Consider the following 16,223-nt stretch of genomic DNA (forward strand, 5'->3'; position numbering starts at 1 on the left):
CTTGGGTAGCCACGCCGTGCTATCGCCCGCGCAATCGGCGGCGTTATCGGCTGCGCTTGAGCTCAGCGGAGTGCGATTTCTCTGGTGCGTCAGAGAGGGGACGGAGATTCCAGCGGGGTTTGATGAAAGAGTGGCACCGCTAGGGTTTGTGATGAAGGGATGGGCTCCGCAGGTGGAGATTCTGGGCCATGTTTCGGTGGGGTGGTTCTTGACCCACTGTGGATGGAACTCGGTGATTGAAGCTGTGACTGCAGGGGTGGCGTTGTTTACATGGCCGCGAGGAGCGGACCAATTCATTAACGCTCAGCTACTGGAGGAAGCAGGGATGGCGGTCCGCGTGGCTGACGGAAGTGAAACGGTGCCGGACGCTGTGGAGCTGGCTAGGGTTTTGGGTGCGGAGGTGGGAGGTGAAAATAATGGGAAGATCTCTGGGAAGGCTTCTGAGCTGAGAGAAATGGCCAGAAAAGCGACGACTGAGCGCGGGAGTTCTTTCCGTGATCTGGATTCGTTGGTGGCGGAGTTGAAGGGGCTGGCGTTGACGAAGAAGACCAGCTCGGCACACGGGCTAATCTAAGGGTCTGATTGTTCGGGAGCTGTAATTTTTTAAATAAACAGCTAATAAATTAGTTGTGGTGGCTATTATAAATTTTATTTTTTGAAAAAATCAGATCACTCCTAGAAAGTTGTCATCACACATATTGAGTGTTTATTCTGTGCGGACACCGCACGCAAGTTTGCGTGGGGTGTCCAATAAAAATGTAACACGTGGAAAATGCAGGTCCCATAATTAAAAAATATAAAATTCCTATTTTCTTACTGCGTGACCCAGCCCGAGCCCAGCCTGATGCAACGAAAAATTAAATCTCGCACCTCAGAAAAAGGTCAGATCATCGGAAAGCTAAATGTCGCCCGAGCCCGCACAACACCTGCATTCATTCGACAATCGTTTAGGGTTTTTATTGTTTGTCGGTCAAAGGAAAATCGCACTTTCTCCTTAAGAAGATGGAATACGAGCCGAGACAGACGGAAATCGAAAATAGCTTTGTGAGAATGAAGACAGAAGAGTCGTTGATATTGGAGAACGAAGTGGAATCGACAATGGAGGCTAATAAACCCAAGAAAAAAGAAGCAAAAAAACGTAAGAAGAAGGAAATTCAAGAGAGATAATCCAGGTAAATTTTATTTTGGTATTTTCAGTGACAAAATTGTTAACAGAGTGTAGAAATTCATCCATATAGTATTGGAGTAATATTTTAGTAGTATATGAGTAACAAATCACTCAGGTATTTAGTTCAGAGTGACAGTTTTTGGGTAATATTTGAGTAGTATTTTAGTAATATTTGAGTAATATTTGAGTAGTATTTTAACTCACATTGTTATTGAGTAACAATATCACTTGAATATTACCTTAACACTACCTAATATTATCAAAATATTACCTGAGTAATACCTGAAGATTGAATAAATTTTAATTTCATTTATACAACTGAAATAATACCTCAATAATACACCCGAAATAATACCAGAATAATATCTAAATAATATTATAATAATTTCATTTATACTACTTGAATATACATAATATTTTTTTTTGCATTTTTTTATTTATGTTGGTTTGAATATACCTAATATTTTTTGCATTATTTTGATTTATGTAGGTTTGTGAACCCATGGTCCATAAACTGTAGATGATGGTCGTCCGTAGTGAGAGATGTGCTCGATAAAGTCAGGTCTGCCCTATCTGAAGCATCAGATATGAGCTAAAAATGATGAAGTTGCCTTTTTGATCGGCATGTCAAATAGAGGAGAAGTGTAAAAGTGGAAGAAAGTTCTATCATGTAGTGTGGATGCCCACCAAATGAGGGATAATATTTTGAACTTTGGAATCGGGGAGTCTTCTACCCCTTTTAATCAATTGTATATAAATTATTTGTTATCAAATTTATTCTTTACTTCCAGCAATTTCAGTATATCCAAAGGACTTTACACCTTTGGCAAGAATGTACATACATTTTTTTCATTTAATTGATATGTTGCGCTCTGTGAATTCCTTATTGAGCAAATTAATGCAGTAGCTATTAAAATAAGGCGGAACCAACCTTTGGGATATATAAACGGTTTTTTTTTGCGCTAACGGTTAGTATCTTGTATAAACGTCAATAAATATTAATTTCTTTGTGCAAAGTTGAATATGACTTTTCTTTTACACAACTGTGGTTTTATGAGCACACTTCTTTGGTTACTCCTGCCACTCTTAAGGCCAAACCTAGAATGTTGAGGTGGCCAACAACTGTAAGCTGGAAAGCAACACATATTGATATAGTCTTTAAGAGGCTGAATACTGAACAAACAAGTTACATTTAATTGTTATTAAAAAATAAAAGCTTATGTTTATTTGAGAGTTTTAATGATTAAAGCGTATTTTTTTGAAATAAATTGCAGGTTCATGATCAAATTTTGGATCTGAAAGAGGATGAGCTCAATCTGCTCTCAAATCCAGATGTAGGATTACCCGGTCCAGTTTCAGTACCGGAATTCCAAGGCAGACCTTAGGCAACTGTATCATTTGATATGGGGCCAATTGTTTCAAGCGACATTGCCCCGGAGACAATGTACACGACAATGAATAAAAACATGGAATCAATAATTTATCTGCTAAAAGTGCAAGAGAAATGGTTCACTGAATTTCAGGGGACCCTAAATACAATAATTGTTGGAGTGTCGAGTTTGCAGGGGCAAATGTCAATGCTACAAAATAAGTTTGATAAATATGAAAATAGTTCAGCTAATAAAGGCGAAGAGGTGGGAGTAAATGATGCCCATGCAGCCTCCCCTCATTTTGGAAGTCCTCATGATGTTGTATATAATGAGTTCAATATTGAGGAAACCCAACAATCGTTTCCTGTGGGAGAAGAGGGAGCACATCAATTGTCTCCTGTGTGGGAAGAGGGAGCCCAGCTATCATCTTCTGTGGGAGAAGAGGGAGCACAACAGTTGTCTCCTGTGGGAGAAGAGGGAGGAAGAGGGAAGTCAGCTTCTGTGGGAGAAGAGGGAACCCAATAAACCTCCCCATTTGAAGGAGACACTGTTGAAGGCTCCCATAAACGGTCCGTTCTGAGCTTAATACAAAGGGTTAAGGGCAAACGAAGTAGAAGAAAGAAGAAACCGAGTTCTTCTTTCACTGGTTTCGAGTTCAAGAGAAGAAAAGTAATGAGAGAAGCTGATGAGCCTATGTTACCTGATGAGGATGCTGCTGTACATACAAATGTTGGGAGGGCAACATTGAAGACCCAATTGTAGACAAAGAAGTAAAATGAGCATTAGTACTGACACTAACAACCCCCATTGTAGAGGAGGAACAATAAATAATTGAAGAGAGAAAAGTAGAAGGATCAGTAGTTCTGACACTAACAACCCCCATTGCAGAGGACGAACAACAAATAATTGAAGAGGAAAAAGTAGAAAGATCACTAGTCCTGACACTAACAACTTTAGGAGATCAGCCCGGTGTTGTCAATGTGCTATTTGGAAGAAGTTTTTTATACATTGTTTTATATCATCTAAAATACATATGTATTCCAATTGTTTTACAATTTTTTTAGCCTCTTCCAGCGGACTCCCAGATAAATTATCATGGCAGATACATGGTATCATCTGAGACATAGCTAGTGATTGATCAAACTATGTCAAAATACACGAATATGTAATTAATCTTCATTGTTGTCGTATTTATACAACATTATCATGATTATAAGCTCTTGTTGCTTTTAATTTGACACATTTTACGATTAAAAATATATAACAGCTTAATATTATGAATATATCATTGGAACAACCAAGATACGACCGCTGAGTGGAGAATACAACAAAGAAATATTCCAATCAAATCAAAAAATATTCCTTAACGCGCGTTGTCATATAGTGGTTGTATTTCAGCAATATTTTGGTAATATTTTGGTAATATTCAAAGCAAACAATTCAAAAAAGGCTTTAAAAAACAAGCAAAATTTTTTATTCAAACATATATTATTGTTGTTATATTTATACAATATTATCATAATTATAAGCTCTTATTGTTTTTAATTTGACACATTTTACGATTAAAAATATATAACAACTTAATATTATGAATATATCATCGGAACAACCAAGATAGAACAACCAAGATACGAACCAAGATACGACCGCGGAGTGGAGAATACAACAAAGAAATATTCTAATCAAGCCAGAAAATATTCCTTAACGCGCGTTGTTTTATAGTGATTGTATTTCGGCAATATTTTGGTAATATTTTGGTAATATTCAAGGCATGCTATTCAAAAAAGACTTTAAAAAACAAGCAAAATTTTTTATTAAAACCTATATTATATCATCGTATCTTCATCAATATTCCAATCAACTGGTAAAATATCAAACAATTTTAGTACTTCAAAAATTACATTAATTCGACAATAACAAACAATAACGTTCATTCGTTGCAGTTTTTTGATATTTCAGAGATCATTTAGGTCCATAAATAAGCTCGTAGATGTGTCTGTAGGCAGTGATGCAGGAAATTCCTCCTGATTTTGGGCAATCAAAAAATGAATGAAAGTCAATAGGTATAATCTTATAATCAAAATTAGTTCACAAATTAGAAAGTGTTTTGAATTAAGTTATGTACCTGACTATATCGATTCGACATTACAAAAAGAATTGGATAGGATGGATGAAATGTATTTTGACTTGAGCCAACATCTTTATCATTTCCTGTAATATAATGCTTCATGTTAGGGAGTTGTAAAGTAACAAGCATGAAGACATGTTTATTAGTACTATTGGTAAAGCTTACTTCTTACACTCATGTTCTTCTCCCAAAAGTCTTTTAACCTTGCATTAGATATTCCTTTTAGTTGCATCTTTGTTGGGTCGTTCAAATTATGTTGTATATTCGATGTATTTTTCTTCTTTGAACTTGGCATTTCCTGGTGGACTCTCCCATTCAGTATGGCTTCTGATTCGAGTGTTAGTTTCTTTATTGTCTCCAGGACGTTTTTCTCAGCAAGTTCATTGCCCTGCGTTAATATATTGATCCGATATGCAAATTTATGAATGTGTGTTCGATATATGAGTCCACTTGAGCAACTTGGTGACGTTTGTGAATCTTTAAGATGTTTATACTCATAGCTGTTATATATATATATATATATATATATCCCTCTTCGCATGAACAGACCACCGTAATAATATATATTTATCACGGATATTTATTATATTCTCATGATTAAGCACCCTTAGAGTGTGAGAACATAATAAACTAATAATTTCAATTTTTTTGCAACTGCAAGTAATGTCAAAATTACTTTTATCGACTCTAATAATCCAGGGTCTGCGTGTGTGTTCACTATCTAAATTTCTGATGTAAAATTAAGAATCTTCAGTGGCTGAGCACTCAACAGCAAATCCACACAAACCATATAGCAACTCTGCTTCAAATATTGAATATAATTTACTCATATAAACTAAAGCACTTTGTCTCAACACGGGACTACTTTTTATAGCGGGAACAATTGCAGACTGTTCACATTTTAAATCTTCATACTTCTCATTCCGTCGCCAAGATTTCATGATATTTTCAAGACCCAAGAAACTTTCAATGAAGGTGCTTGTTGGCTTGGAGGCATTATGACAGATGTTATTTGTTAACTCACTTCATTGTGTTGAAAGGATCCCCATCCCAAATATATCCTTATTGAATGTTGTTGCCCACTTGTGTCTGATATTGTACAAACTATTCAACCAAGCATTGTCATGTAGATTTCCTAGCTGAATCATTGCACATCAGGTTTCTTCAAACTCCTCCTCGGAGTTGCATATCCCCTTGCATTTATAAAAAAACTCATTGACTCTCTTAGTGCTCACACCACAATGGAATTTTGAAGACAATTTCTTGTAAATATGTCATTGGCATAATCTATGTCTGGTGTGCGGAAACACTCTTCAATGACTCTAGTCATTGCTTGATCCTGGTCAGTGAATATTGATATCGGATGCTTGTTATTCATTATTCAGATAAATGATTTAAATAGTCACTTGAATGAGTAAATTGTTTCATGTGACAAAAAGCCAACTCCAAATAGAACATTTTGTCAGTGGTGGTTCACACCGACAATAGGAGCACGACAAATAGGAGGACAATAGGAGCACGACATAAATTGTATTTATTTAGTCTATAGCTTGTATCAAATATTATGGCATCCCCAAAGCAATCATAATCGAGTCTGGATATCCCATCACTCCAAAAGAAATTCAACAAGCTACCAGACTCATCAAGCTAGACGTCGCTAGACGTCTCATGCAAATATCGTATCCTCAGCTTGCCTCTCAGTGAACAATCGTAGAAGAGAATTCGTAGAAGAGAATTAGAAGAGAATTAGCGTCCTCATGTTCAATTTTCTTTTTCTCTCTTTGTATGAAATTATAAGCATCCCTCTTTGTGCAATCAACATTTTCCACACCCCCGAATCTGTAGCTAGAAAACTAAATATGTCGCTTGTTCTAATCTCTGATTGTGTCATCAATCTCAGCACTTGTGCATCAATATCACTCATCTTTCTATTGGAACATAATAGATGTTTTCACCGTCCGCCGCCAAATGATGGTTATGACTCTCTATAAATTTCTTAACCGATCAGTTACCTTCGACATCGACGACATATCGGATCATGGTTGGACAATCAATCCTTGTGTCTCCTCTTTTGTACTTCACTATCACATTGTTATTCAATTCTTTCTTGAAACCAACTTTACCACAAATGAAATCTTTTGTCTTAATTATTTTTGAATTTAGCCAAAAACCAATGTGGCCCTTCCGCACAGTAAATCTAATTTGGTGTGCATATGCACAATATTGTTCATATGCTTCCTTCTCATTATGAACCACTGTGCAAAGCAAGCTTTCCGCAATTGGATCAATGCACACAGTTACGTTACAGGGCACACAGTTACAGGCTTGTGGAACTGCAAATTTTAATATATCATAATTAGAATGACAAAAATAACGTCTAAACAAAACCAATTCATCAATCCAATAAGACTATTATGAAACGATATAAAAATAATACTATAAAATATAATATCACCATAATAATACATAAATAATACCATAATAACACAAATATAGTTCTGAGCCAATAATATAACATTAATACCATAATTCAATCATAATAACATGGAATAACACCAAAATAATATTAATTACAACGACAACATAACACTATGATAATACCTAAACAGATGTAATATATTATGGTTGTATTAAGACATTATAATAAAACAAATGTACAGTTCAAAGCATCCGTCTTATTTTGGTGTTATTATGCAGTTATTATGATAATATTAAGATAATATAAGTGATTTTAAGTTATTATGGTAATATTAAGATAATATAAGTGATTTTTTTTCTTTCTGGTGATATTTTGTTGTTATTTTGGTTTTATTATGATTCTAAACTCTTAATCTAATCACCATGGTAATACCTAGCCAACACTACGCCCATCCTCAAACATAATAGTAATGTTACAATCATATGATATAATAATCAAACAAGAATAGCTCCTCAATATTTCAATCATCTGTAAACCCTAATAACACCAGTAAATAGAAAGAAATAAGTTCACCTGTGGAACACTTCGAGCCTCAGCTAATAAGCTGAGCTCATTGCCATCATTCACGCAATTATTTTGAGATTCCATCAGCATTTCTTGGTCGAGAGAGAAATACATCGGAAGAACCCTAACTGAATACGAACGCAAATAGAAAAAGAAAATATTTCCTGAACCCTAAAAGGAATTGAAGCTGGAAATTAACTATTTGGCGGGATCCAAAATGCCAAAATATTCGATTTGGTAGGATCATAAAGCGACAAATAGACGTTTTTTTTTTTATATTGGGCAGGGCTCGGGCTGGGTCGAGTTGTAAAATCAATTTTTTGGCTTATTTTTTTTGTTGGTGGGCCATTACTCCAGCTGTCACTCTTTTATTGGCTACCGCAGCTAACCCTGCATGCGGTCTCTAAACTGAATAATATTGTTTTCAGCATTTTGAAAAAAAAAACATAAGTTGTCAAGATATAGTTTACCCAAACAGGCCAAGTGCATTTTCAATACACCACCGTACCAAATAAGTTGTCTCAAACGGGTCCTAAGGTTGTCAACAGTTCGTGTTTAATTTATTAAGAAGTTTTTGTTCGATTCATCATTCATTAAGTTAATGATTCTAACACGAATAATCTTTTTGAATGGGTTTATTTTGATTCAAAATAGTTAAATTATATATATATATATATATATTGATAAATAGTATTTTTTTAAAAAAATTATTGGCTATAAAGCTAAAATATTATAATTAATTAAAATTATTAATTGAGAAATAAAATAAAAATATATTAAATTATAATTGAATGATGTTTTAATATAAATAATAACATTGAAATCTCGTCTTAATTCCTTAATGTTCTACATTTGCATAATATGATTTTCAAAACAATTTTTCATTCGTGGAAAACTCGTGTTAGACTCATTAAGCAAATGAGTCGAACATGAACACACTTTTTAAGCTCGAAATATAAACGAGTCGAACACGTTTGACTCGTTTACTATAAAACTTTGATTTAATATACGTTAGTTACACGTTTACACCCGTATATTAATCAAAATACAATAAAATTTATATATAATTACTTCCCACTTAATAATGCCTCACTGGAAAAAAAAATTTAGGTGTGGACTCCAAACATAAAATTCATTGTATTCAGATTATATTAATTGTATCAATATGACTAATTTAATAAAATTTATATATTCTTATTCTGCACCTAATAATTGTCCTTCTCGGAGTTGTATATATATATATATACATACATACATTACATACATACATACATACATACATACAGTATATATATATATATACATACATACATTACATACATATATGGATATATATAGAAAGTTTGCTAAGTTTGTAACAAAATTTTAGATAATATAATTATTTTAATAAGTGTTTACAAATACAATCATAACAAATATTATAAATATTAAACAATTTAGAAGCATTAAAAAATATGTATAGCATATGAAATTAAATATATGCAATAAAATTTAGGTTCATGTGTGATTAAAGAATGCTCAATGGGAATCGACGTTCATGGGCGGAATATGTGTCAAAGAATCAATCCGAGCAGAGTAAATTGTTGAGGTGGGAAGGAGTAAATTATAGGACCGAGAAGGCCGACCAAATAATAAGCAAGCTTGCAACTAACTAAAATTTGGAGCAAGCAAAATGACTATTTTTGAGAAAATATTCGATCATAATAATTGTAATTTTGACGATTGTTATGCCAACTCATAATAAAAAATCTCAAATATATTACTGATATTTCATAATGTAACTTTGATTTACTATAAATATGGGAATTCTAACCTGTAAAGGGGACTTTTTTCGAAAAGCATTAGAGGATCACTAATATTATTCTTCACTAATTCTTATATTACTCTTTTTTCTCTCTTTTTACTTACGCTCTATTCATTGCGTGTGGTTTACATATAGTTCTTAGTTCAATAGTTTTGATGTATGCTAGTAACGATTTATCGTCTTAGCGTTGTACTAGAATCTGTGAAAAGTAGAAAACTAGTAAAGATACTATAAGTTTTGTACGTGGAAAATTAGGAAAGGAAAAAAATGTTAGGGTCTTGCCGAGCTGATATATTGCACTATGAGTTGGTGATTAAAGGTGCAACCATTATTCCACAGGTGGGAAAAGATTACACAATTTCATGAGTAACGACGTCGTTGAGTGGTGTTGTTTGCTACAGTTAATCACATAAACATTAAGTTCAATCTGTTCGATTTTTCCAAAGCTTTATTGAAAGATATTTGCCTAGTACTGCTAGAATCAATAACAGTAGGGGTTTTTTCAGTCGTGAGTGTCAAATCAAGAACCAGAACACCAAGGTGAAACTGGACTTGCTCACACCATTTGGAGGAATTAAACCTATTGAAAGTTTGAATAGATGAAGCTTGCGATGAAGAGAAACACGAGTAGTTACTATAAATAAATAAAACATGTTCGTACATTAAAGTTTCAAACATTAAGCTTACATAGATATTCATATAAAATCAGATTAAAATAATAATTATAATTATAATTATAATAATGTATTGAAATTTTCTTTGGGTGATATAACAATACATGATAATAAACATAATTGATGCTTGACTTAAATTTAATATAATTGCTAATTGTTTATACTTAAACTGGACATGTCTAATATATTTGGATATATAAACATATATTAACTAAGTATATAAATAAACTGCATTATATTTAAAGATTATAAAACAAATGATCAACCTTTGGACGATTCATCCTTTGGAATGATCAACCTTTGGACGATTCATAAATATTTTATAATCAATGAATTTTAATATTTTTGCAATAAAATATTAAATTATTTCATAACAAACATCACAATACATAGTATCAAGTGGCTAGAGAGGGACCCAATTTGGTCTTGCCTCTGCCTCTAGTTCTAAGGAAGGAGCAAGCTAATAAGCTGGGAAGATAATATCAATATCAAATAAATAATAATTTCAATCACATCAATTTACTTCAGTGATTTAATTCACAGCGAGAATTTAATATAATTAACATAAATAAAATTATATGAAAAATCATAAAATTAGTAATTAAGGCTCTGATACCACATGCTAGAAATTCATGTTTGAACTTTATGACACAAATTCTAAAAATACATAATAGCCAAGATCTTTTAAATTTATGATTTTTATATATCCATAATAATTATATATCCATCCATAATAATGTAACACATAACTATATTCATGATGATAAAATTTGATCTTGAAGAGATGAAGTTTCTCTCTCTAATACCTGGAAACTTTATATATTTTCTGATGGATGGAGTTTCTCTCTCTAATACCTTAAAACTTTCTTTATTTTTTTATGGATGGGGTTTCTTGAAGAGATAGAGTTTCTCTCTCTAATACCTTGAGAGAGATGACCAATTCTCTGAATTAAGCACAATCCATCAAGGGGGTTACTTAACCAATATGATTTATTATAATTTAATAAATTAATTAATTTTATTATTAAAATAAATGACCTAAGTTAGTAACCTCTATTCATTTTAGGAGTTACATGACTTACAAAAATAAATATCATAAGTTATCATAAATTATGATATAAGTTATTAAATAAATAACATAAATTTTCATGAGTTTTAAAAATGAATAACTTGAGTTATCATTTATTATGACATAAGTTATGAGTTAAGAAAATAAATAACTTAAGTTATCATGAGTTATAAAAATAAATAACTTAAGTAATCATTTATTATGACATAAGTTATGAGTTAAGAAAATAAATAACTTAAGTTATCATGAGTTATAAAAATAAATAACTTAAGTAATCATTTATTATGACATAAGTTATGAGTTAAGAAAATAAATAACTTAAATTATGATGAGTTATAAAAATAAATAACTTAAGTTATCATTTATTATGACATAAGTTATGAGTTAATAAAATAAATAAATTGTGTTATCATGAGTTATAAAATAAATGACACAAGTTATTAAAATAAATGTGAGTCACAAATAAAAATTTGACAAGTAGAAGAGCTTGTTACCCCGCTGTAGGGAGTGTTCGCAAGGGGGATTTAAGTGTTGAAGCTTTGGTGCATTGTCTTCGTGGTCGGCACGATATTCGGGATGATGCGTCGCTTTATAGGTTGTTACATGATTATACAGTGCATGTGATTGCTTCGCACTGTATTTTCCTATAAGGAACGTGCGAAACCGATTGTGGTTGATGATGTTCGATGATGATAATTGAAGTTGGTTTGAGGGGACGACCAGAGCCAGACAAAGGCCACGACTACGAATGGAGTTGCAAGAGGAAGCGGTTGCCGGGGTTGCGAGAGGCGGAAACAATCGTCATTGTGTGGTGGCGGCAGTGGGCAAACAAAGGTAACTGACAGTGTAGGCTAGAGTTGGCGGTGGTGGCGGTTGCCGGAGCGGAAGATTGATGGTAATCGGTGGTGGCCGGTGAGTAGTGATCGGGTTATCGACGGTGGTCAGCGGGAGGCAACCGACGAGTGGTGTTCGGAGGTGGCGACAAGAGTAGGTGATATTGGTCGGATCGTCGATGCAGGATCGTGGGCTTCAGCTCCCTCTTTTGCATACTATGGTCTTTCTTCTACTCAAAATCAAGTTCTCTTTTGAGGAGAAGGATATAACACTATTTATAGAGTATAGATTATAAATATGAAAGGAATCTAAACGTCTCAGATCGGACGGTTCAAATAAATCCCCTTGATTGGACGCCGTTTGACAGACATTATAGTGCCTTAATTTCAGAATTGAGTGGTCATGTGCTCGTTGGATTTATCTCGACGAGGCACTCGATTTGACTACAAACTTGCTAGAGTTGATATCTTTCTGTTTTCCAGTTATGCCCGAAAAGTATTTAAAAGTGATTCAGTGGCTTAATCTGGACTTGATTTAACTTGGATCAAATCAATTTTGATACAGTTGAGTTTCTCTGTAAGTTTGTTAAATCAAAGTTTTGGATATCCATCAATCAAAATTTGAATGCTGTTTCAAGATCTACACCATAAATTGAGAAAGGTGCCATAAAAATTTGTTGGTGGCATATCAAATTTATTTTAATGCAAATTATATGATAATATGCTAATACTTTTTTTCCTTATTCATTTATTAACTGTGAAAAAATTATAATACGATTCAGGTTATAAATGCAAATATAAATTACTCATACGCACGTTGAAGACATTTTAAAATCTCACGGCCATTAAATGTATATAAATCTGCGCACCTCCATCGGTAAATTAGATTCATATTGGGTTTGTTTGCAAAAACTCAATGAAGTTCCGCAATTCAGTTATCTGTACCTGACATGTCCATAACATTAATGCTTGCAAAACTGTTGAGGCATCGCTGCATCATTTAATAGCTATGTTCACTATAATTAGTGAAACCCCAAGCTTATCAATATTTATATCTATTGATGAACAGATTATCCTGATAATTTTATAATTTATAGATTATCAGGATAAACTAGTTTGTTGTTTGGGGGAGTTTACTCGGAACGGCTTATTGGCAGATATTGATATCTATTGATAAACAGATTATCCTGATAATCTTATAATTTATAGATTATCATGATAAACTAGTTTGTTGTTTGGGGGAGTTTACTCGGAACGGCTTATTGGCAGTTTTTACTGGATAAATGACTATTTTGTCTCTGTTTGCTTTAGCTTGCAAAAAATATTTGTTGAATACATGAATACATAGCTTGCTAAAAATATGGCACAATATCTTGAATACATAGCTTGTAAAAAATATTTGTGAAGGAAATGAAAGTCATAGGCTAAACTTGCCTAGGTCCATCAAATATCATGCACTTGCCAATAGATTGCAACTCATCGAGCTTTTGATGTAGTCACTGACTCATAATGCAATCACTGATTTTTTATGAAATCGTCGATGTTTAGAAGAGTTGATGCGTGCTAGAAAATTCGTGGCGGTAAAGGAACGGACTATCGTCTTAGCATTGTACGAAAGTTCAGCACACACGCAGATGAAAAATAAATAAGCGGTGATGACTCTATAAGTTTTTACGTGAAAACCCTGTAAATAGAAAAACCACGGGGTCTGGCTTAGTTGTGAAAATCCACTATTGAATTTTGATTACATAAATTTCTTATCTTACAAACGGGAAAATGATAACTATATTTTTCACATTACAACGTCGTTGATGGCGTCTAGTTGGTGGTGATCGATGGTGGTCAGTGGTGGTCGATGTCGGCTAGCGGAGGTTGACGACGACCGGCAGTGGTCGTCGGCAGTCGGCGGTGGTCGACGATAGTGGGCGGTGGGCTCGGCGGTGATGCTGAGCTGCAGCTTCTCCTCAAGGCCTCATGCTCTCTCTCTAGACTTCAATTTTCCCTCATGTGAGGGGTGGAGGTCTATTTATAGTGTTCTGTGTGCAATTGATGCAGGAATATGAACCATTTTGATCGGACAGTCTGGAGAACTTCCCTCTAGAGTGATCGGACGGTCTAGAGAGTTTCCTTGGATCATGCGACATTTAATGGACATTTGAGTGTCTTAACGATGTCGAAATTGAGTGATGTTGGGCTCGTTGGATTTGTCTTATCGAGACACTCGATTCGAGTATAAGCTTGTCAGTGCGGACATCTGTTTAACCTTCCAAATGTGTCCGGAAATCTTTCAAGGATGATTTAATGACTTTATCTGAGCTTGATTTGACTTGGATTAGACTAATTTTTATATCATTAGGTCCGTCTCATCGAACCGGTCAGTTTGACTATAAGTTTGCTAAAATTGGAGCTTTGGATGAATTTTTATCAAGATTTAAACTTTTCTTGCTCAAAATATCATCTCGAGATCCATGCCATGTCTCGAGATTCATGTCAGATGATAAAAATTTGTTGGTGGCGTATCAAGAGTGTTTGATAAAACTTGTCCAAGCTTTGCAAATCTAACACCTAAACTTCAATTTTGGCTAACAGCATAAATCGATCAACAAGTTCACTTCAGCTTTGCGCATGGAAGCCATGGTTGCCCTTAAACAAATGGGCCGTCCAAGGTGTTATATCTCCTCTGCTTCAGAATTATTTGAGAAAGGTAGTTGGGTGGATCTTTGAATGACTACAAGAAAGTTGCCTTTGATGAGAAAGGCAGTTCAGTGAATTTACCTAGCGTCAACCGAAGATTTGTGGTTTCCTCTCTGTTGATGAACGTGCGAACAAAGAACCTCGCATGAATTCAGCTCGCAATGCAAGGTGTCGAGGGCGCAGGACATTGACTTTGGCTTGGAATGAAAGGGGCCGCAGAAGAAGGTAAACGATGAAGGAGCTCGGGACGACGACAAGGGCAAGGGAGAGTAGAGAAGGGTACGGGAGGAAATCTTCATCCTAACGCGCGAATCCAACGCAAGACGTGGCCCCAATCCTGCTTCGCGCCCTATTAACGAAAACCCGTTAGTGCGTTCAGTGCGGTTGAATTAATCTGGAGCGAACGTGTTTTCCAAACACGAAGGCAGCGTCTGCATGCGCCACCGCACCCCAATAAGCTGCCCCAAACGGGCACTAAACATACACAAGCATCTTCCATAGGTTTAATCATGAGTACTATAAAAAGAAATATTCACTTTAAATTATATATTCTAAAAATTTATATTAATAATACGAGGTTTAACAACTTAATTTTATGTGTCAATATGGGACGATTTGAAAGAAAAATATTGAAGTTCCATAGGTAACACTACGACGTGTTAATCACAATGCTGTAATATTTTTACCTTAGAAAATGATCAAAAAGCTCGAAAGCTTGGTACCATAATGTTATACTTTGAGATTGTTGTCTGAAGTAACCAGTGTCTTAAGTGCTAACAATACGATGCCATGGTGCTATAGAGGTTGAAGATAAGGTTCATAAACCAAAGAACCCTTGGCATCACAACACCGCAATATAAGAACTAAAAGACTTCAAGATTTAATCACAATAACTCATGACTAATTTAAGCAAGCCATAAATCCATAATTGTCTTTGCATATTTTAAATTATTAGTTGTAGTGTAGCTGAGGTGAACTTTATAATTTTCATTATTATAAAACTAAACTGTTGATAAGAATTAAGATTAGTGAGCGTCATCACTTGAGTTAATAATAAAATTTTACTTGTGACACTCTTGGGAATGATACTCTATTTATTTATATATTATTCGAGTGATGTATACTTGTCTGTCCTAGTTTAGACAGACACGATGACACATCTTTGATGTATTGATGTGGGGATAATGATGAATAAAATACTCGTAAGAATATCAAAATTTCAGTTGACATTCTCATTTTCTTAGAAGTGATTTTATTACAAATTTTGTGCATTTTTTTTCAAACTCTGGATCTCCACTTTAGTTGGATAATCATATATATATATATATATATATATAGCATAAAAATTTACCATCATAATTTCTTAAGAAAGGTTTGATATTCTCTTATCTCCATGTTGCAATTGTGATATTTTGCTCTAAAAAAATTTACCAGCATAATTTCTTAAGAAAGGTTTGATATTCTTTTATCTCCATGTTGCAATTGTGATATTTTGCTCTA

At 34.1% G+C, this 16,223-nt stretch overlaps 1 protein-coding gene across 1 annotated transcript; it reads left to right on the top strand.

Annotated features, from left to right (window-relative positions):
- Window positions 1-13: 13 nt before the first annotated feature.
- Window positions 14-1,842, top strand: LOC110029836 (UDP-glycosyltransferase 89B1-like; the record flags this gene model as incomplete). The annotated part of the gene is given in 2 exon segments (XM_020732296.1): window positions 14-1,172; window positions 1,659-1,842. A coding segment is annotated over 1 exon segment (561 nt), but the record flags the coding sequence as incomplete, so codon positions are not given.
- Window positions 1,843-16,223: the final 14,381 nt, after the last annotated feature.

The sequence above is a fragment of the Phalaenopsis equestris genome, unplaced genomic scaffold (assembly GCF_001263595.1).
Source record: "Phalaenopsis equestris unplaced genomic scaffold, ASM126359v1 Scaffold000606, whole genome shotgun sequence".
Classification (NCBI taxonomy): Eukaryota; Viridiplantae; Streptophyta; class Magnoliopsida; order Asparagales; family Orchidaceae; genus Phalaenopsis; species Phalaenopsis equestris.